At 40.1% G+C, this 23,401-nt stretch overlaps 1 protein-coding gene across 6 annotated transcripts in view; it reads left to right on the forward strand.

Annotated features, from left to right (window-relative positions):
* Window positions 1-23,401, forward strand: part of SH3D19 (SH3 domain containing 19) — a 194,748-nt gene that overhangs the window by 68,001 nt on the left and 103,346 nt on the right. For 4 of the 6 annotated variants that reach the window (XM_055550373.1, XM_055550374.1, XM_055550380.1 and 1 more), the window contains exon 2: window positions 20,190-20,229. In XM_055550373.1, the coding sequence (XP_055406348.1) occupies window positions 20,190-20,229 (40 nt within the window). Of the gene's footprint in view, window positions 1-20,013; window positions 20,108-20,189; window positions 20,230-21,331; window positions 21,497-23,401 lie in introns of those variants that run through there. The other 2 variants (XM_055550378.1, XM_055550377.1) reach the window with 2 other exon arrangements.

The following is a 23,401-nucleotide window of genomic DNA, read 5'->3' on the forward strand; positions in this document are numbered from 1 at the left end:
GTAATCATTTATATCCTTCATTTATTGAGAGCATACAACACAACTTTAAATCAAAATTGTCCCATTTGAGTTCAGTTCAGTCACTCAGTCATGTCCAACTCTTTGTGACCCCATGGACTGTAGCATGCCAGGCTTCCTGTCCATCACCAACTCCCAGAGCTTACTCAAACTCATGTCCATTGAGTCAGTGATGCCATCCAACCATCTCATCCTCTGTTGTCCCCTTTCCCAGCATCACGGGCTTTTCCAAGTTCTTTTCTTCAAATCAGGTGGCCAAAGTATTGGAGTTTCAGCTTCAGCATCAGTCCTTTCAATGGATATTCAGACTGATTTCCTTTAGGATGAACTAGTTGGATATCCTTGTAGTCCAAGGGACTCTCAAGAGTCTTCTCCAACACCACAGTTCAAAAGCATCAATTCTTCAGCGCTCAGCTTTCTTTATAGTCCAACTCTCACATCCATACATGACTACTGGAAAAACCATAGCATTGACTAGATGGACCTTTGTTGGCAAAGTAATATCTCTTCTTTTTAATATGCTGTCTAGGTTGGTCATAGCTTTTCTTCCAAGGAGTAAGCGTCTTTTAATTTCATGGCTGCAGTCACCGACTACAGTGTATTTGGAGGCCCCCAAAATAAAGTCTCTCACTGTTTGCATTGTTTCCCCATCTATTTGCCATGAAGTGATAGGACTGGACACCATGATCTTCGTTTTCTGAATGTTGAGCTTTAAGCCAACTTTTTCACTCTCCTCTTTCACTTTCATGAAGAGGCTTTTTAGTTTTTCTTCACTTTCTTCCATAAGGGTGGTGTCATCTGCATATCTGAGGTTATTGCTACTTTTCCCAGCAATCTTGATTCCAGCTTGTGCTGGAATCAGCCCAGCATTTCTCTTGATGTACTCTGCATAGAAGTTATATAAGCAGGATGATAGTATACAGCCTTAACGTACTCCTTTCCCAGTTTGGAACCAGTCTGTTGTTCCATTTCCAGTTCTAACTGTTGCTTTCTGACCTGCCTATGGATTTCTCAGGAAGCAGGTCAGGTGGTCTGGTATTCTCATCTGTTTCAGAATTTTCCACAGTTTGTTGTGATCCACACAGTCAAAGGCTTTGGCACAGTCAATAAAGCAGAAGTAGATGTTTTTCTGGAACTCTCTTGCTTTTTTGATGATCCAGTGGATGCTGGCAAATTGATCTCTGGTTCCTCTGCCTTTTCTAAAACCAGCTTGAACATTTGGAATTTTTTGGTTCATGTATTGCTGACGCCTGGCTTGGAGAATTTTGAGCATTACTTTACTAGCGTGTGAGATGAGTGCAATTGTGCAGTAGTCTGAGCATTCTTTGGCATTGCCTTTCTTTGGGATTGGAATGAAAACTGACCTTTTCCAGTCCTGTGGCCACTGCTGAGTTTTCCCAATTTGCTGGCATATTGAGTGTAGCACTTTGACAGCATCATCTTTTAGGATTTCAAATAGCTCAACTGGAATTCCTTCACCTCCACTAGCTTTGTTCTTCATGATTCTTGCTAAGGCCCACTTGACTTTGCATTCCAGGATGTCTGGCTCTAGGTGAGTGATCAAACCATCATGGTTATCTGGGTCATGAATCTCTTTTTTGTACAGTTCTTCTGTGTATTCTTGCCACCTCTTCTTAATATCTTCTGCTTCTGTTAGGTCCCTACCATTTCTGTCCTTTATTGAGCCCATGTTTGCATGAAATGTTCCCTTGGTATCTCTAATTTTCCTGAGGAGCTTTCTAGTCTTTCTGATTCTGTTCTTTTCCTCTGTTTCTTTGCATTGATCACTGAGGAAGGCTTTCTTAATCTCTCCTTGCTGTTCTTTGGAACTCTGCATTCAAATGCATATATCTTTCCTTTTCTCCTTTGCTTTTCTCTTCTCATCTTTTCTCAGCTATTTGTAAAGCCTCCTCAGACAGCCATTTTGACTTTTTGAATTTCTTTTTCTTGGGGATGGTCTTAATCACTGCCTCCTGTACAATTTCACGAACCTACGTCTGTAATTCTTCAGATACTCTATCACATCTAATCCCTTGAATCTGTTTGTCACTTCCAGTGTATGATCATAAGGGATTTGATTTAGTTCACCTCATGAACTGTTTATTGCAAAATTCAGACTTAAATTGAAGAAAGTAGGGAAAACCACTGGACCATTCAGGTATGACCTAAATTAAATCCCAAAATCAAAACATTGTCTCAAAATACTGGAAACCCTGAAATATAGAAATGTTGTTAGTGCTCCTGGAGTTTTCATTTTCATATTCAAATTGTATATGATGTTAGAATATTTACCTTTTGTAGCTTTGCTGTAGCAACTTAATCCAATGGAGAAATTTTCCTAAAAACATTACTTAAAAATACCGAAACAATTGCCACCAGGGAAAATATTTTATTTTCAGCTTTATTTTATTTATTTATTTTGCCTCCCAAGAGAGTTCTAAAGTTATGTGTCTCTCCAATACTTCTCTATATTGTTCTTTATCCAGGTAACCTCATTCCAATCGTTCAAATAATTTTTTTTTTTCATCATGCCCCCACATGACATGCAGGATCTTAGTTCCCCAACCAGGGTTTGAACCTGTGCCCCATGCAAAGGAATCACACAGTCTTAACGACTGGACCACCAGAGATGCCTCCCGGTCGCTTCGGGAACTGAGGATGGGTCTGGTGTCAGAGAAAGCGTCATAAGCCTGCGTTGGGCCAATGTAACTCCATCCATTTAAATCCAAAGTTAGATGACTTTTCAGCAAGAGCAAACCAGGAGTGTTTATGGTCTGTCCTGGGACTGTCTAGCAGAGCCTTGGGTACAGTCACCACTAAAAGCTGGGAGGGCAAAAGGAGCCCATCTCTGTCCTAGGTTTGGTCTCCTGCAGGCTTGACACTGCAGAGGGAGGAGTCCCTTTTCCGGGAGCAGAGCTGTTGTCTGAAATCTTGCCATACAGCGAAGTCCCTTTAGTCTTTACCTAAGAAACAAATTAACAGGGAGGGAGCTGTGTCTTGTTATACTTTTTACTCAAGACTTGAATAAATGTATTAGTTTTAAGACTTTAAATCAGAAAGGTCAGCAGTGATAAAGTTCCTTAGCAGTTCAGTTATTCTTGTATATATTTTAATTGTGCTTAACAGAAATTGCTCCTGTTCATGTCTTGTTTGTTATAATTATGTTTTAAAAACAGACACACCCATTGACACTTGGTTAACATTTGAATCCAATATTGAGAATGTTCTCTGTACAGATTACTTTAAATTGGATAGTACAATTGAGATGCAGTTCTGATGTACACTTACATCTCAGGCTCTTCCAGAATGTGCATTTCATTTGACATATGTGTCTTATGGCCTTGGACTGTAACACAGTATGGTTAGGCCTTTTAAAATAAACCTTGCATTTATGTTTAAATTTTAGTTTTAAATCTCCTTTTTTCTTATTGTTTCCTTTTAATTCTTTCAGTTGGAGTATAGCTGAGATGCTATATCATATTAGTTTCAGGTGTACAACATAGTGATTCATCATTTAAACACATTACAGATTGATCACTACAAGTCTAGTAATCTACTACCATACAGAGTTATAACAATATTATTGACTGTATTCCCTGTACTGTACATTACATTCCTGTGACTTATTTACTTTATAATTGAAAGTTTGTACCACTTAATCCTCTGGCCTATTTCATCCTCAACCCCTTATTGTTTTTTCTTTAAGATAATCCTGAGAAAAAGTCATTTCTGCAATCTTCAGATGCAGAGAGAAACAGTTTAGAATCGAGTATTAGCATCCTCACCCACCTGCCAATGCAGGAGACACAAGAGACACAGGTTCGATCTCTGGGTTGAGACTATCCCCTAAAGTAGGAAATGGCAACCCCAATCCAGTATTCTTGCCTGGAAAATTCCATGGACAGAGAGCCTGGAGGGCTACAGTCCCATGGGGTTGCAAAAGTTGGACGTGACTGAACACATACAGACACACACACACACACACACACACACACACACACGTGCGCATCCTCCTTTCTTAACCTATTTGCGAATTCTGTTTTCCTTAGGTTAATTTGGATGTTGAGCTTTCCCCCATGCCCTATTAAGGTTTTAAACAATTTCTCTAAAATTTAAAGGTGTGATTCCACCAGAATCATGTATTGGGGTGTCTTTCAACTCAAGAAAATCCTTAAGCATTTTCTTTTTTTCAAGATGTGAAATGATTCTGTGGCTTCACAGTCAGATGTCCCTGTCTTATTTACTACAGACTCTTAAAGGTAAAATCAGCTTTTGTTTCCTTCCTATTAAATTTAGGAGCTAGTAGCTATTTCAGTAACCCACAAAAATCACTTAGCCTCCCTACTAATGTCTGCTAATGTCTTGAAGATATGTATGTAACACTTTGGAGTTTAAATTCCACAATGCATCTTGAAAATCCATTGAGTTTTTCACTTTTTGAAGAGGAAGTATTTGGAAATATACTTCCTGTTCACTTCTTCTTACAAGGATTTGAAAATCTGTTTATGGTTTGTCTCCTTTTTTACAGTGATTCTCAAACCACATCACTCATTCTTCTCTAAGTTTATATGAAAGAATAACAGTTTTCATCAGTACTCAGGAAAAGAGTAATAAATTGAGAGTTTTTGAATATTCAATTTTTCTCCAGCAGTTGTGATGCATTAACTTAGGAAATAGCTTTGGAAACACATGGTATAGATCTAATATCTCATGCTTTGTTTTGGTCTTTAAAATGATAACAGTATTGATTACCATATGTTAATCTCATATCCACTTATGACTTAATTTCTGCCAGTAGGCAACATGGTATGAATGCTTAGAACATTTAAGAACTCGATGTTGTCAGTGACATCCTTACCCGAGGTGGGAATCATTTCAATTACCCCATATACAGTTTGGCTCCCACATCTTAATGGTGTTTATGGAGAGAAACAGAAAGCAAGAGACATTTCTTTTACCCTTTTACAGTGTACAGGCTTACATTTTTATTTGCTATAATACTACTTTTTATTTGATCATAACAGAGTACTCTCAATTTACATATTAAGTGATTTTTCTTACAAATATTTGGATGCAAATTTCTAAGAAAGTGCACAAATTCTTGATTGCAGCATTATTTGCTCTTGGCATCATACAGTTTGAGGAGAGAGAACCAGTGAGAAGGCTTTCATCTGTACAATGCTTGTTTCTGGGGAAAAGGAAGAAAAGTTTGAAGCTATTCTGTTCTCTCTAAATCCTTTTACAATTTATCTAATAGTCAGAATTATTCTTATGGAATTAATCAGAGTGTCTTTCACCTGGAGTTATTATTGGAAATTTATTTTGCTTATTCTTCCCCCCTCCTTTGATTCCTTCATCTTAATTAGTTGTACTACTGTCAAAGCCAAATCTATGTCTAGGAGACTTACAGCTTTTTTTCAAAAGATCACTTATCTTTTTTATTTCCCATGTATCCTATGTAGAGAGAATCTTCTGGCCCTAGTTCAATACAACCCCCATTACTATGGAAGCCACCAAACCAGAGGCTTTATGTCTTAGAATATTGACATTAATTTCCCAATCAGCTGTCACCCAAGGGTATAAAGAACCATTTAAAGTCATATAAAACCTATCCTTATAAATACATCTTCCCCTTTCTATTCCAGTATAGTTTTTTTTTTCTTTTTACAACCAAAATTCTGACTTGTTAATAGAAATATGATGTTTTTAGTCTCTTTCTCTATTTATTTTAAAAGATCAGAAATGTGCTGTTGTGAAGAGCCATCTTGAGCATGAGATTGGAGTCAGATAAAGCTGAATTCCAGTCTCAGTTCCACCCTTTGCTGATCCTGTGACCCTGGGCAGTTAATTTGTTGTTTAGTCACTAAGTCGTGTCCATCTCTCTGCAACCCTATGTAGCCCGTCAGGGTCCTCTGTCCATGGGATTTCCCAGGCAAGAATACTGGAGTGGTTTGCCATTTCCTTCTCTAGGGGATCTTCCCAACCCAGGGACCGAACCTGTATCTCCTGCTTTGCCAGGTGGATTCTTTACCACTGAGCCACCTGGGAAGCCCTGGCAAGTTACTTACCCTCTGAGAACTCCAATTTCCACATTTTCAAATGAGAATAATCACAGGGCTGTGGCAGTTAGGGTTGATGCATGTGAGACCCTGAGTGGAAGGAAGTACAGCTCCATTTATTACCAATTCTCTCCCATTCCACATAGATCTGGTTGGTCAGGCCAGTATGTGAACTTTACAAATACTTTTCTTAAAGAACCAGAAATCCGATTATGTGCAGTATTTTAAATTAGAAATCTGAACTTTTAAAACATGAATATTCAGGTACTGAATAGAAATTATTTGCCCAGCTCAGACATCTTGTTATAAGATGCCCAAGTCAAAATCTTTTGTATTCTTAGCGATTTATGAGAGGGTGTTTGTTTTATGGAGCTGAAGAAAACCCCTTGGAAACAGTTGGAAAGAATTTGAAGCCCTGGATTCAGTCTTTAAACAATACACTATCTGATGTTGAAATATAAGCCTGGCTTGTGGTAAACAGTATTTCTGCATATTTACTCTGTAGTTCATCAAACAAGTGGGACTGCCAGCCTTCTGATGTAATGGGAAGAGCAGGGACTTTGGATTCTTCAACTCCAGGTTGAAAACTCATACTTCTTTTTTATTTAACTAGCTTCTCTGAGACTGTTTTCTCACTAGTAGTATGAGAAAGACTTGCATGATGGGACTTCTGTGAAGATTAAGCAAGAATGTATTAACAATGCCTCTAATATAGTAAACACAGATAATCACGATGGTGTGATCACTCACCTAGAGCCAGACATCCTGGAATGCAAAGTCAAGTGGGCCTCAGGAAGCAGCAGTACGAACAAAGCTAGTGGAGGTGATGGAATTCCAGTTGAGCTGTTTCAAATCCTAAAAGATGATGCTGCGAAAGTGCTGCACTCAATCTGCCAGCAAATTTGGAAAACTCAGCAGTGGCCACAGGACTGGAAAAGGTCAATTTTCCTTCCAGTCCCAAAGTAAAGCAATGCCAAAGAATGCTCAAACTACCACACAATTGCACTCATCTCACAGACTAACAAAGTAATGCTCAAAATTCTCCAAGCCAGGCTTCAGCAATATGTGAACTGTGAACTTCCAGATGTTTAAGCTGGATTTAGAAAAGGCAGAGGAACCAGAGATCAAATTGCCAACATCCATTGGATCATCGAAAAAGCGAGAGAATTCCAGAATAATATCTACTTCTGCTTTATTGACTATGCCAAAGCCTTTGACTGTGTGGATCACAACAAACTGTGGAAAATTCTGAAAGAGATGGGAATACCAGACCACCTGACCTGCCTCTTGAGAAATCTATATGCAGGTCAGGAAGCAACAATTAGAACTAGACATGGAACAGCAGACTGGTTCCAAATTGGGAAAGGAGTGTGTCAAGGCTGTATTATTGTCACCCTGCTTATATAACTTCTATTCAGAGTACATCATGAAAAATGCTGGACTGGATGAAGCATAAGCTGGAATCAAGATTGCTGGGAGAAATATCAATAATGTCAGATATGCAGATGACATCACCCTTATGGCAGAAAGTGTAGAAGAACTAAAGAGCTTCTTGATGAAAGTTAAGAGGAGAGTGAAAAAGTTGGCTTAAAACTCAACATTCAGAAAACTAAGGTCATGGCATCTGATCCCATCACTTCATGGGAAATAGGTGGGGAAACAATGAAAACAGTGAGAGACTTTATTTTTGGGGGCTCCAAATACACTGTAGATGGTGACTGCAGCCATGAAATTAAAAGATGCTTACTCCTTGGAAGAAAAGCTATGACCAGTTTAGACAGCATATTAAAAAGAAGAGACATTACTTTGCCAACCAAGGTCCATCTACTCAAAGCTATGGTTTTTCCAGTAGTCATGTATGGATGTGAGAGTTGGACTATAAAGAAAGCTGAGCACCGAAGAATTGATGCTTTTGAACTGTGGTGTTGGAGAAGACTATTGAGAGTCCCTTGGACTGCAAGGAGGTCCGACCAGTCCATCCTAAAGGAGATCAGTCCTGGGTGTTCATTGGAAGGCCTGATGCTGAAGCTGAAACTCCAATACTTTGGCCCCCTCATGCGAAGAGTTGACTCATTGGAAAAGACCCTGATGCTGGGAAAGATTGGAGGTGGGAGGAGAAGGGGATGACACAGGATGACATGGTTGGATGGCATCACCGACTCAATGGACATGAGTTTGAGTAAACTCTGGTAGTTGGTGATGGACAGGCCTGGCATGCTGCAGTCCATGGGGTCACAAATAGTTGGACACGACTGAGCAACTGAACTGAACTGAGATGAATAACAGCTGTCATTGGTGGTGGTGTTGGCATACTAATAGCCAGTTCTCAAATGGATCTCAGTTGTTTTTTGCGACCTGGGACCCACAGAAATGAGCTCTTTGTGCAGCTTCGTGTGCTTTTTTGTGGTAATTGCATTGCCTCCCCACCCCAACTTAAACAGTGTGTATTTAATCATATGAATATGCTTTTATGAATTCTGCATTTCTGAAGTAGCACTTCAAAATGTTTTCATTCCAAATCAAAATTATTTGAAGCCTTCCCATGGTAACTCACAATCTCTTCTCTATGAATTAATAACAGCCATCGCCCGGTGCCCCCTCCAAAAAACATGAAACAACACAAAGCCTGTCCAGTTTGCAGAGGTGTTGGGGAGGTTTCATACCATTGTATTCAATGACAGATACTTACGTTTATCTACTGTGTGTAAGTGGCTCTGCCAGGCATTACAGGGTATGCAAGGCCTTGTCTTGGAGGAACTAAGAGCATGAAGACATAGATAAAGGGCATTTTTTTTATTGATTTTTAAAAATTGTGTGTAACTGCTTTGCAATGTTGTGTTAGTTGCTGCTGTACAAGAACATTAATCAGTTTTATGTACACAAATATCGTCTTTCTCCCATTCCATCCCCATCTCACCCCTCTAGGTCATCACAGAGCACTGAGCTGAGCTTCCGGTTGTTGTCGTCTGACTCTTGCAATTCCATGGACTGTAGCCTGCCAGGGGATTTCCCAGGCAAGAATACTGGTGTTGGCAGGGAATTCTCCAGGGAATCTTCCTGACCCAGGGATTGAAGCCACATCTCCTGCATTGCTGGTGGATTTTTTTTTTTTTTTTTTACCTGCTGAGCCACCAGAGAAGCCTGACCTCCCTGTGTCGTATGGCATTTTCTCACTAGCTAGCTATTTTACACATGGCAGTGCATGCATGTCCATGCTACTCTCTCAGTTCATGCCTCCCTCTGCTTCCGCCGCTGAGTCCACATGTCCATTGTCTACATCTGCAGCGCTACTCCTGCTCTGCAAATAGGTCCATCTGTACCATTTTCTGGGTTCCACATATGTGCCTTAATATATGGTATTTATTTTTCTGACTGCTTCACTCTGTATGTCCATCCACATCTCTACAAATGACCCAATTTTGTTCCTTTTGATGGCTGAGTAATGTTCCCTTGTATGTATGTACCATAGCTTCTGATTAGAATTATAACTTGAGTGTGCTAAGTGCCAACAGGTCCGGGGCGCTATGTGTGTTGGTGGGAGTGGAGGGGAAGCATTATTTCTGCCCGTGGGAAACATAAGGCTTCAACCAGAGATGGCAGGTGCCTCTGGAGCTTCCTCTCACCCAACGGTCATGTGTGTTGAGAACTGTGGATAGTAAGAACTGAACCACACAGCTGAAGAGCAGAGAAGGCTCCTGGGCATGCTCCTTGTTTGTGTCCTGGCAGCACTTTGGAGGTGCTGGTGTGGGTGGCAGCTTGATAATGGAGTGGAGAGGAAGGAGCCAGGCAGGCTAGAGCTGGCAGGAAGCCATGTGCTGTTGTGCAAAGAATAGATTCTCTACCCTTCTGTAAGGTGATGTGGCAGGGCTTGGATATGGCCTGACCTTTTTCGTCATTTCAGCTATGTTTGAAGATTCAGATCAGAAACCCCTCAGCTGTGTAGGAGGTCGCCCACTAGAGTGATGTGCCTGGGATTTGTATGGTGTGATCTTCCCTGTTTCCTGCTTCCCCAGGCAATGGATTCTCTTGGTTACAGTGGTTTCTGTTATTTGCTCACTTTGCAGAGTCAGTTCTAGAAAGGTAAAACCTTGTTGCGAAAATCATCCTGAACTAAAGGAAGGGGAGCAGTGAGAATGGACCTTTTGCCTTAAAGGGTGGAGAAGGCAATGGCACCCCACTCCTGTACTCATGCCTGGAAAATGCCATGGACGGAGGAGCCTGGTGGGCTGCAGTCCATGGGGTTGCAAAGAGTCGGACACGACTGAGCGACTTCACTTTCACTTTTCACTTGCATGCATTGGAGAAGGAAATGGCAACCCACTCCAGTGTTCTTGCCTGGAGAATCCCAGGGACGGGGGAGCCTGATGGGCTGCCGACTATGGGGTTGCAGAGAGTCAGAGACGACTGAAGCGACTTAGCAACAGCAGCAGCCCTTAAAGAGGGGGAAAAATCATCTTTATTTTTACCCTAATGGCTGAAAAGGCAGCCTGTGGTTAGAGATGTTACCTATCCTTTGATAACTTGAAATAACACATTTAATCTTTGTTTTCTGGATGCTTGTGAAAGAAATCCATACCATCCTAAAATATGAAAGCAGATTTCAATAATTTCAGAAACAGATACAGTATCTATATTTAATCTATTTAGTTTCTTTCTTTACATCACTCATTCATGCTCCTCAGGAAATTCATGTTAGAATTCTTGAGTCTCAGAAAATGACTTTGAGGGCTTAACACCCTCAGAATGAACTTTAAGAAAAGACTTGGAAGGATGGGAGGGGTGGTGATCCTTGGCTGGCACAGGTTTTCATCCTGAAGGAACCTCTGTCTGCCTTTTAGTTCTTTCTCTCCCTTCTGCTGCTTACTTTTAGGGCTTATTTATCACTCTGTCAGAGGCTGCAATGGGAAGATGAAAAAAAATGAAAATCATATTTATTAATTTTTCATAGTAGCCCTTGGTTCAAAAGAAGGGGGAAGGGAAAGAGACTGAAGCTGCTGGATGAGGGAAGACTTGGAAATTATTTATTAGTACATTCCTGCCCTCTTGACCAGTAATAGGCCAGCAAAAAATCCTACAGGATTAAAATAATCCATATTGGACAACCTTTTGGATAATTCTACCCACAGTATTATGAACTCTTTGAATATTGTGTATCCCTCATATTATCATCATAGTAGTGAACATTTATTGAGCATTTATCATGGTCAGCCACCACACTATCCTTTATATGCATCTCTTCATTTAATCCTCATTCAGCATGATGAGATGGGTAGTACTGTGATGATTTTCCCACCTTTTACAGATGTGGATGCTGAGGCTTACAAAGGCTACTACCTTCCTAAGGTCATTCAGGTAATAAACAGTGGAGCGAGAACTCAAAACAAGGCCTGTCTGATCTAGAGTGTCTGCTCTTAACCTCTATCTAGGTTGTCATCATGAAATAGCAGCTTATTTCCCATCATGGCTGTGACCCATGAGTAGAGACCCAGAGGCACTACATGCACTCACCTTTTTTGTGGAACCTCTAATTCTAAAATGCACAAATTAACCCAAACATTGCAAAATCAAAGATAAGTAAGTGATGGGCTTAAAGAAAGGACACACCCAAACATTGCAAAATCAAAGATAAGTAAGTGATGGGCTTAAAGAAAGGACACATTTACTATAATCTTCAAAGATCAGGGTTTGACCTGTTTGGGTACCATGCCTGGCCCTGTACCAGCTGGAGTTCAGTTCGTTAGAGAAGTGCCACACATGTCAGATGTGGTGCTGGACACTGAGCTGCAAATACTAGCTTTGTAAAGGAACCTTGGGTTCCCCGGGGAGGACATGGTGATAATGAGATAACACTGGTCATACTAAGGCACCAGATATCACGTCTGATTTTGCAAGAAATGTTTCACCCTAAAATTAGTTTGGGAAATGCTGGTTAAACAAAGGTAAACAAAAATTTTAATTGCAAAAATTGAGGTACTAATATGCTTTGTAACTACCCTAGAGGTTTTTATATTAATAAGTTGGGAACTACTGAAAGCAATCCCTGTTATTGGGTCACTTCCTCAGGTTACCTTTCTTGAAGCATATCTTATTTCGGGTAAATTTTATACCTCCTTTAGAAAAGCCCATGGGAGTGGCCTAGTATTTTAAATATGGGTCTAATATTTTTAATTTGGCTGTAGGGGGAATAGAGATTTATACTTAACTAAAAGGTCTCTTTATCCCTTCTTAAATCGCAAGTCTCCCTTGCTGAAGAAAGTGAGATTCTGTCACAAGAAGAGCTATGGAAGTTATTACTGAGAGACTCAGCAGGGGCTTGTGGCGGGAGCGGTGGTGTGGATGAGGGCCCCTTGCTGCGGAGCCTGCTTCTATCTGCCCCCTCGTCACCTTCCTCCCAGGCCCTTGGTGGCCCTGATGAAATGCCCATCTTCCTAACGTTTCTGCTGAATTCACTCTGGGGTGAGAAGGGGCAGTGTGGATGGTGGCTCCAATTTTCACCTCTGAAACTAACATAAAAAATCAGAAAAAGTAGTGAGTTGCACTCAACAATCAAAATGATTCAGTTGAACTATTTGAAGGAAGAATTATTAAAAAGAAGTAGCAGCCTGTTATCAAATAGCTGATTCTTCTTCCAGTTCAAATGTGCTGTGTAGGTTTTTATCTTCTGTGTGGAGTTTGGTTTGCTGAGAGCTACTTTGAGACAGAAGAATAGACCAAATGTGGGTCATTTTAGTGCAGAGTCAAACCACTAGGGTGTAAAAATTACGGGACTTCTGTGTGTGTGTGCTCAGTCATGTCTGACTCTTCGTGACCCCACGGACTATAGCCTACCAGGTTCCTCTGCCCATGGACTTTTCCGGGCAAGAATAGTGGAGTGGGTTGCCATTTCCTTCTCCAGGGCGTCTTCCCAACCCAGGGATCTAACCCACTTCTCTTGCATCTCCTGCATTGGCAGGCAGATTCTTTACCACTAGTGCCACCTGGGAATTTAAAATGGGAATTTTCAGAAGACACATTTTTTTTAGCAATGTCAGATATATCAAGGAGCCAACTATAGCCTGAAGGATGCAGGTGGAAGGAATTGAGAGGGCTTTGGGTGTTACCATTATCAACAGACATTTGCAGAGGGTGACTGTGAGGCAGAGTCTGAGTCCTACTTTCATCACCCACACTGAAAGGTGGTAGACACAAGCCTGATACTAAATAATAATAGAGCATTATTTAGTATTGCTGAATGTCAAGTGAATGCTAGAGCTTGTATAAGAGTTCTGATAGGATGTGTTAGGCAGAACAATGCTCCCCCCTTGAAGATGTCATGGTCTAATCCCCAGAACCTGTGACTGTGTTATATCGCGTGGCAAAGAAGAACAAGGTTCCTTATCCACTGATCTTGATGTAACGTTATTTTGGATTATCCCAGTAGGCCCAATGTAATCAATAATAAGGTATCTATACATTGGAAAAGGGAGACAGAAGAAGTCAGAGATTCAAAGATGCTACATTGTTGGAGGAAGGGACCAGACTATAAGCCCAGGGAATGCAGGTGACCTCAAGAAGTTGAAAGGGCAGGGAAACTGACACTCCCCTAGAAACTCCAAAAGGAATATAGCCATGCACACACCTCGATTTTAGCCTAGTAAAACCTATTATAACTTTCTTTAAGATAATAAATACATCTTTGTTGTTTTAAGCCACCAAGTTTTAAGTTAATTTCTTACAGCAGTGATTGTTTTTGTTATTGTTGCTCAGCCGCTCAGTTGTGTCCAATCTTTGCGGCCCCGTGAATTGCAGCACATCTGGCTTCCCTGTCCTTCTCCATCTCCCAGAGCTTGCTCAAACTCATGTCCATTGCGTCAGTGATGTCATCCAACTGTCTCATCCTCTGTCATCCCCTTCTCCTCCTGCCTTCAATCTTTCCCAGCATCAGGGTCTTCTATAATGAGTCGACTCTTCACATCAGGTGGCCAAAGTATTGTAGCTTCAGCTTCAGCATCAGTGATAGGAAACTAATACAAGGATGCCAAAGAGAAAGAAGAGTCAAGGATGGTTTCATGAAGAAGGTAGTTCTTGAGCCAGTCATGGAAGACAGTAAGAATACTCATAACAGAATTAGTCATCAAGTTTGTCTTCTAGATACTGAGCTAACCTCCTTATACCTTTTAGTTCATTTATCAGCACAAAAACTCTATAAAGATACAATTCTTTCCCATTTTGTAGATGAGAAAACTGAGGTTTAGAGAGGTTAGGTAACTTGTGTAATCATTAATGTTCAGTACTAGTCACTCAGTTCAGTGACTCCTGTCCATCACCAACTCCCAGAGTTGACTCAAACTTATTTCCATTGAGTCAGTGATGCCATCCAACCATCTCATCCTCTACCGTCCCCTTCTCATCCCACCTTCTGTCATTCCCAGCATCAGGGTCTTTTCAAATGAGTCAGTTCTTCACATCAGGTGGCCAAAGTATTGGAGTTTCAGCTTCAACATTAGTCCTTCCAATGAACACTCAGGACTGATCTTTAGGATAGACAGGTTGGATCTCCTTGCAGTCCAAGGAACTCTCAAGAGTCTTCTTCAACACCACAGTTCAAAAGCATCAATTCTTTGGCGCTCAGCTTTCTTTATAGTCCAGCTCTCACATCCATACATCACTACTAGTAAAACTATAGCCTTGATGAGACGTACCATTGTTGACAAAGTAGTGTCTCTGCTTTTTAATATGCTGTCCAGGTTGGTCATAACTTTCCTTCCAAGGAGTAAATGTCTTTTAATTTCATGGCTGCAGTCACCATCTGGAGTATATTTGAAGCCCCCCAAAATAAAGTCTGTCACTGTTTCCACTGTTTCCCCATCTATTTGCCATGAAGTGATGGGACCGGATGCCATGATCTTAGTTTTCTGAATGTTGAGTTTTAAGCCAACTTTTTCACTCTCCTCTTGCACTTTCATCAAGAAGCTCTTTAGTTCTTCTTTGCTAAGGATGGTGTCATCTGCATATCTGAGGTTATTGATATTTCTCCCGGCAATTTTGATTCCACCTTGTGCTTCTTCCAGCCCAGCATTTCTCGTGATGTACTCTTCATATAAGTTAAATAAGCATGGTAACAATATACAGCCTTGACGTACTCCTTTTCCTATTTGGAACCAGTCTGTTGTTCCATGTCCAGTTCTAACTGTTGCTTCCTGACCTGCATACAGATTTCTTAAGAGGCAGGTCAGGTGGTCTGGTATTCCCATCTCTTTCAGAATTTTCCAGTTTCTTGTGATCCACACAGCCAAAGGCTTTGGCATAGTCAATAAAGCAGAAGTAGATGTTTTTCTGGAACTCTCTTGCTTTTTCGATGATCCAGAGGATTTGGCAATTTGATCTCTGGTTCCTCTGCCTTTTCTAAAACCAACTTGAACATCTGGAAGTTCACGCATCACATATTGCTGAAGCCTGGCTTGGAGAATTTTGAACATTACTTTGCTCGAGTGTGAGGTGAATGCAATCATGTGGTAGTTTGAGCATTCTTTGGCATTGCCTTTCTTTGGGATTGGAATGAAAACTGACCTTTTCCAGTCCTGTGGCCACTGCTGAGTTTTCCCAATTTGCTGGCATATTGAATATAGCACTTTCACAGCATCATCTTTTAGGATCTGAAATAGCTCAACTAGAATTCCATCACCTCCACTAGCTTTGTTTGTGGTGATGCTTCCTAAGGCCCACTTGACTTCGCATTTCAGAATGTCTGGCTCTAGGTGAGTGGTCATACCATTGTGATTATTTGGGTCATGAAGATCTTTTTTGTACAGTTCTTCTGTGTATTCTTGCCACCTCTTCTTAATATCTTCTGCTTCTGTTAGGTCTATACCATTTCTGTCCTTTATTGAGCCCATCTTTGCATAAAATGTTCCCTTGGTATCTCTCATTTTCTTGAAGAGATCTCTAGTCTTTCCCATTCTATTGTTTTCCTCTATTTCTTTGCATGGGTCACTGAGGAAGGCTTTCTTATCTCTCCTTGCTATTCTTTGGAACTCTGCATTCAAATGGGTATATCTTTCCTTCTCTCATTTGCTTTTGGCAGATCCTCAAAGCCCACATTTGTTAGAGTAGATTCTACTAAGTTCTGAGTTGGCCATTTTAATCAAAGCAAAAGATGACATCTGCATTTTTTCCATCTTCATTTCAAAGTGTTATATTATTAGATTCAGAATCACCCTGAATAATTAGCATCAGTAGAATCTGTCTCTCCATTTCCAAAAAGCTGTCCCTGCCAGTATCAGGACCTATTTCTACAATGGGGTATACCATGTAAATGTATAAACACTGGGATCCTGAATGTCCAGATTACTCAGGACCAGGAGTCATCAAGGCAGGAAAACGTGGTCACCTGGAGCGCTCAGACCCGTGGAAGCTCCCCAGTGCTGTCCTGATTCTTGGCCCTCTTGATGTGCCCATTGTTTCCTCGGTTGTCCTTACACCATCCACACATGCACCGTCTTGAACACCCTTTGCACCAGTTCTGCCTGTGTTCTGCCTTTGTTGTTCTTTCAGAGTGGTCTTCCATTTCCTCAATTATCTTTATTAACCAGGAGACGTGGATGAGAGGGAGCAGGAAACCAAAGGTCTCTCTCTGTCTCTTGCATGGCGTGTATGTGCGTGTGTGAGAGAGAGAGAGAGAGTGAGTGACTTGAACCTACAAAGCTGTACACTTTCACACAGCCGTCCAGCCATGCTAAGTTCCACCTTGAATGTATACTGCCAGCCTGCTCGGCCCCTGGAGCTATTGCATTGTCCACAGGAAATGTGCAGCGTGGGATAACTAAATTTTAGAATTAGGCCATTCTGTTTTTGAATTTATTTTTAATTGAGGATAGTTGGTTTGTAATGTTGTGTTGGCTTCTGCCAATGAAAATCGAAACTACAATGGGGTATCACCTCACACCTGTCAGAATGGCTGTCTTAAAAAAAAAAATCTACAAACATTAAATGCTGGAGAGGGTTTGGAGAAAAGGAAACCCTCTTGGACTGTTGTTGGAAATGTACGTTGATACAACCACTATGGAGAACAGTATGGAGAGTCCTTAAAAAATTAGGAATAAAACTACCATATGACCCAGCAATCCCACTACTGGGCATATACCCTGAGAAAACCATAATTGAAAAAGGCCATTCTTATTTTTAATAACTTTTCTGTGTGGAAATGGTGAGGCTTTGGGCTAGTAAGTTATCTAAGTATGTAAAGATTTGGGAAGATTTGCAAATATTTTCTCTCATAATTATTTAAAACTTAGAACTCTGAAACATTGGGGGGAACATGCTAAAGAATACTTGATTTGAAATAAATAGAAACTGTACGCTTAAAGCACTGTCTATAGTCAAGATGAAGTGTCCATGTTTGCTATAGATATGTCCTCATTTTTCCTAAGGGAATTTTAATCCAAATGTTTTATTATCGTTGGCAAGATCCAGATTCTGAATCTGCCCTCAGTGCTTTGTTTTGTTCAGTCTCAGCTTTTGGATCAAAATAACCACTTATTATTTTGCCAGAAATTCAGCATTAACACTAATGTATTTCTTGACAATTGCACAATAGTCTCGGCTGTCATGAGAATTACTTTGCTTAAAATAAGTATGTTAAAATGCAGACACACAGCATGCACACATACATATTTATATGTTTTCAAGCTAAGAGATGGCTCATGGAAAAATGTGAAGTCCAGTTATTTGTGTGTTTTAAGAAAAAAGATTAAGCCAAGAACATGAATCTTAATTTGTTTTCCATTGCCAAGAGCCAAGATGAGGGAATACTGAAAGTAATGGATAATTTACCCTTACCCTCAAATTATCAAATATATGGGTCTTAGGAGTAACATGTTATAAGCACTGTGTATGCGTATTTATGTGGAAATGTAACACATGTACACTAAGAGTGAATTTGGGAGGAAACGTTTAAAATGTCCTCCAACAGATTATCAAGTTATTTTCTCCAATTTTAATTACTTCTCCATAGGGAAGTACAGTGGGAAGGTATTTGTATTTTCTTAGAGCAGAAAGTATTAGAATGTTGGTAGAATTTCCTGTTTTAACCAAGAATGAAGGAGAACTATGAGCCATTTGCTTCCTGAATGGCTGCATTCCAGCTGTGCGGACTGATCACACACATCTGCCAATCAGAACAGGCCCTGGAGGGAACCTTGGAGGCTGAGTCTTGTTTACATGCATCGTTTCTGCATCGTGACTCTGTTTCTCCACTCCTCCTGTGTGTTGTATGTCTGGGAGGATTTGTAGGAGAATTCGCTATTATGTGCCTAAATAAGCTAAGACACCAGCCACAGCAAACTGTATTTCGGGCAGACTTAGCTCATCTTAGTTACAGGTAAGAGTTGTTACTTTGTTATGAGGATAGCTGAATGTGCATCTAGTTTCTGGCTTTACTTTGAGACAGTATACTTTACTTTTGTTAGCAAAACTAACAGGCTAAAAGCTGAAGAGGAACAGTCAAAAAATCCGAACATGTGCGCTGTATTCCTGACTTTAAATTTTATAGTACTCAACAAATGAAAAACTAGATTTTTATTTAGCTGAGGGGTAAACCAAGTTAAATTAAAAGTTTTAAAAGTGGCAGTAACACTAAGTCACTGTGTAGAGAAATTGGAACCAGAAGCATATTAACCTCATGTGTCTGGGAGAGCCTTGTAGCTAAACAAATATGTTTTATTGTGGATCTTTCTTCTTGTCAGTGTTTCAGAGAACAGTATCTTCCTGTGTGCTAACTCCTTGGTTTAAAAAGACATTTCTTTTTTATTAAGTATTCAGAAAGAATTTATATTTAACTATGTAAATCTGATTCATTTCCTTTAGTAATTTTTTCATAAAATTTCTTCAGAACTTTTAGAGAATGTTTTCGTTATCTTTATGCTGCTGCATCAGCAGTAAAATTAAGGGGGGAAGAAAGGATTCCAGTCTAATCTTTGTTTAGCCATTAAATTGTATCATGTTAGTGTTAATCCAGAAGATAGTTAAGAAAACTACCTTTTGATAATCTTGCATAGGATTTTTAAAAGTCATTCTATAGGATTTTATTGTGGTTTTACCCATTGCTTTCTTTCTTCCTTTTTTTTTTTTTACCCATTGCTTTCTGTTGTTAGTTTTTTCATAACACTGCTATCTTTCTACTTTATTTTTAAGCATGTACTAAAGGAAAAATCATTAGTCCAAAAAAAAAAAAGGACAACCTGTGGGTTTTGTGATTCTTTCTCTTATATATAATAGTTTTCAGGTTGATGAAGCACATTTTAGAGTAGTACGTAGAGGCACTTCTAAAAACGTCTAGCAGCTAGGCTCTGGCCTCTTATTCCGGAGCAGGATTTCTGCATTTTAACACTGCTGACGTTTTCGGTGAGATTATTCTTTGTTGCAGTGGTTGGTAGCGTCCCTGGTCTCTACCCACCAGATGCCAGTAGCTCCTTCCTCTGAGCTGTGACAACCACAGACCATTTCCTGGCATCGCCAGGTGTCCGCTTGGGGAGGAGGAGCAAAATCGCCCCTGGTTGAGAACCACTGCCCTGTAGCCCTTTAGACCTAATTTTCTGTGAAACATGGAAACCCAACTTCTGAAGAGCTCTGGGTGATAGAGAGTTAAGGAGGAGGCTGTGCTGGTCTCAGTGTATTTGCAGATGTAGCTGACTGCTCATTTCTTTCCCCTCCCCATCCTGTTAGATGCTTTTGCCAACCATGATTCATGGAATGATTTTTTTGAGCTGAGTAATTTGTGGCTTTTCAGTTTCCTTACTTTCTTTCCTTAGCTAAACTTGTTTTGGTTTTAGCAAAGTGTTTAAAACAGCAAAGATCTTTGAAAATGAAATAATACGTGTAATGATAGATTTTCTAACTAGACGATTTTTAACAAACTGTAAAAACTTTATATGCCTGTCCTTCTTTCTATCTTTCATAACTCCTCTGTCAGACAAATCCTCTCAACTCTGAAGGAGAGCCTCATGTAGGGGAAGACACAGCAACCTTTGAACAGCCCTTTGTGAAATCTGATGGTATGGCAGCTGGTATTTAAGAACTTCTTTTCTAAGACTTCTAAAGAGCATTTTAAAATGTGACTCTCTTCTTTCTTTACAGATCGAAACGAACGAAATAAACCAGAGCCTCGTTCTTCAAGGTATGAATTTATAGTTATAGTATTTAATAACTCTGTATAAAGCTTCTCTTTTAGGAAATATTATTTGGAGGACGTGCAAGTGTCCCTTTTTGAAACACTGTATACTTGAGTCTTCCGTGGCCCTCAGGCTTCACAAGGGAAATACTGTTCATTCTCAGAACATTCTTTATAAAATTACTGACTACCTGGAAGACATGTTTTATTTTGAGAATTTGTATCAGTGACAGGTATATTTTTACAGAAAATTATTTTATCCCTGTTTCTTTTCTTCTGTGGTTTATTTCCCTCCACTTTCTTTAATTGGTATTTTTATAAATGTGTACTGCTTTTTTCTAATTATGTATAAAGCTACCATGGGCTTATAGAAATTTAAAAATTATTTTTTAAAGTAGAAATCATTAAAAAAAAAACAATGTCTTTCATCAACTGGAAATGGCTGGCTACTGCTAAAAATTTGATGTAATTAATTCTTTCTAGAGCTTATCAGTATAAATATATATATATATTGCAGTTGAATTCTTTAAGTTCTGACTAGACAGTTTTGAATGGCCAGGAAGGTTCTGCCCCTTCAGCCCCTTATTCACACTGAGAAGCGTGTCCTGTGAGGGCTTCACCAACACTGAAGAGTGTGTTTGAAACCGTTGTCAAACTTAAGGGATGGAGGGGGCTCAGATGGTAAAACGTCTGCCTGCAGTGTGGGACACCCGGGTTCAACCACTGGGTCGGGAAGATCCCCTGGAGAAGGGAATGGCAATCCACTCCAGTAGTCTTTCCTGGAGAATCCCAGGGACAGAGGAGCCTGGGGGGCTACAGTCCTGGGGATCACAAGGAATTGGACATAACTGAGCAATTAACACTTGTCAAACTTATAGTTGGAAACTGTCTAACTTCCACTCTCTAGGCAAGAATGACAGATCTTTTTTTTATTTTTTAACCTAGTTCTGTGAAGGATTGTAACTTTTTAATATCATTTTCACCTTATTCCACATTTCATCACTTTTCCTTTGTCTTTTATATTGTGACAGTGTGATAGTGTTATTAGTCGCTCAGTCGCGTCCGACTCTTTGCGACCCCTTGGATTATAGCCCACCAGGCTCCTCTGTCCATGGGATTCTCCGGGCAAGAATACTGGAGTGGGTTGCCGTTTCCTTCTCCAGGGGATCTTCCCAACCAAGGTGTTGAACCCAGATCTGCAGTGCAGGCAGAGTCTTTACCATCTGAGGCACCAGGGAAGGTCCAGTACATTTTGCAGAGATCGTCAATCAGAGTAAGTTACTGAGATCTAATCTGTGAGGAAAATACAGCTAAGTATTTGGGATGTAAGGTAGCTTTTTTGGGGAGGAGTATAATTCACATACATTAAAATTCACTCTTTTTGGTGTATGATTCTATGAGTTTTGACAAACACATACAGTTAAATAGCCATAATCATAGAAAAGTGTGTAAGATATATATTTTTAATACTTAAAAAGTAATAGAAAAAAGAATGTAAGAGGACTTTGTCAGCATGCCTGACTGTGAGTGACATAAAGTTGAAAGGGTAAAAAATACTTAGGATGATAAAACCAGGATGCATAAGACCCCTGACATACTGAAGATTTGACTGAATTAAGAATAAGAGTTTTAATTGGAACAAATGTAAATCCCTCTCCCTACGGCTGAAAGATCAATGGAGCATGAAGCAGTAGGGGAGAGGTGACTTAACAATATTTTTGAAAAAACCTTGAGGATTTAATTCTTCATAAATTCATCATGAGGGGAGTTCCCTGGTGGCCTAGGGGTTAGGATTCTGGGCTTTCACTGCCATGGCCCAGGTTCAGTCCCTGGTCAGTGAACTGAAATCCCTCAAGCTCCACAGCACAGCCAACAAGAACAAAATAAATCAACCCGTTCATTAAGAGTCAAAAATTTCATGTTGTTGCCTCCACCGCCCCCAAAAATGTCAGCATTGCTTTAATTATGCTGAAAGACCTGTAATGTCCAGTATAAGTAAAGTGATAGCTGTAGACCACGCTTTTGATGCGCTATTCAATTCCCGGCCCACAAGGCTCTGAGAAATCGAAGCGTGCGTGGCACCGGCTCTGTCGATATTTCTTAAGGTGCTTAAAAGCAGAACCCTGTCATCTACTCCAGAGATTCTCATTCAGCAGGTGTGGAGTGAGTACATCATGGGAATCTGTATATTAAAGAAGTGGCGGGTGATTCTGATGGAGAGCCAGGTTGGGAAGCACTGGGATAGAAGACCACAGCTGAGTTGGGAGAGGGAAAGGGACAGAGAAGAGCTGGGTAGAAGTCAAAGCTAAGTCACAGGAAGACTTGTTTAAGGAATTGGGAGAAGTTAGCCATGGTTTGGAAGTTTGGGAAGGGGTATAAGACAGAAATAACTGGATTCAAACACCTGAAGGGCTGTAGAAGAGACTAGCAAAATTGTTCTCATAATTGCTCTTCCCAGCATTAGCTCCCAATTGCTAGGAAGAACCAGGGATCCTCGGAGGAATAGCTAATCCCAGATCCTGGGAAAGGGAAAGTCCGGGTAAGCCTGGACCCTACTGATAGGAAGGTAGGAAGTGCTCAGCCAGTGGGGTCATGTCAAAAAGGCCTAGGGGGCAGCTTCAAGAGGCTCAATTAACCAAATCTGGGACAATTTGAGTAGCAAAAATTTTAAATGACAATAGATTCTAACACATTGGATTTTTAAAAATCCAAATAGAAGAAGAAATACTTAAGTTTTTAATTATAAAGGGAAAAATGTACCTTTGTCAGTGAAGAGATCTGGTGATCCCATTCTTAATCAAATGGTCAACTTGTATACCTATCACCATCTGTCTCACTCTCAGGTGAGACAACCTGACATTCTGTGACTCCAGCTGATGCTTTAGCAGTGCACATAGATACCATTTATGGAATAGGAACCCTGGCCAAAAAAAGGTAATATGAAAAATACAAAAAGGCTAGAAAAGATATTTCAGATTTTAAAAGACTATGGTTTGTTTTTTTTTAATCTGGAATTTAAAAATCCAGATTTAAAAAAAATGCTTTGGGGATAATTAAGAAAATTTAAATATGAACTTTATTCTAGATTTTTTGGTTAGTATTTCTTTGATTAGGTGTATATAGGAAAGCTGTTATGTGGGAGAATGTCCTTATTCTTAGGAGATGTAAGCAGATGTAT

This window comes from Bubalus kerabau, chromosome 16 (genome assembly GCF_029407905.1).
Source record: "Bubalus kerabau isolate K-KA32 ecotype Philippines breed swamp buffalo chromosome 16, PCC_UOA_SB_1v2, whole genome shotgun sequence".
Lineage (NCBI taxonomy): Eukaryota > Metazoa > Chordata > Mammalia > Artiodactyla > Bovidae > Bubalus > Bubalus kerabau.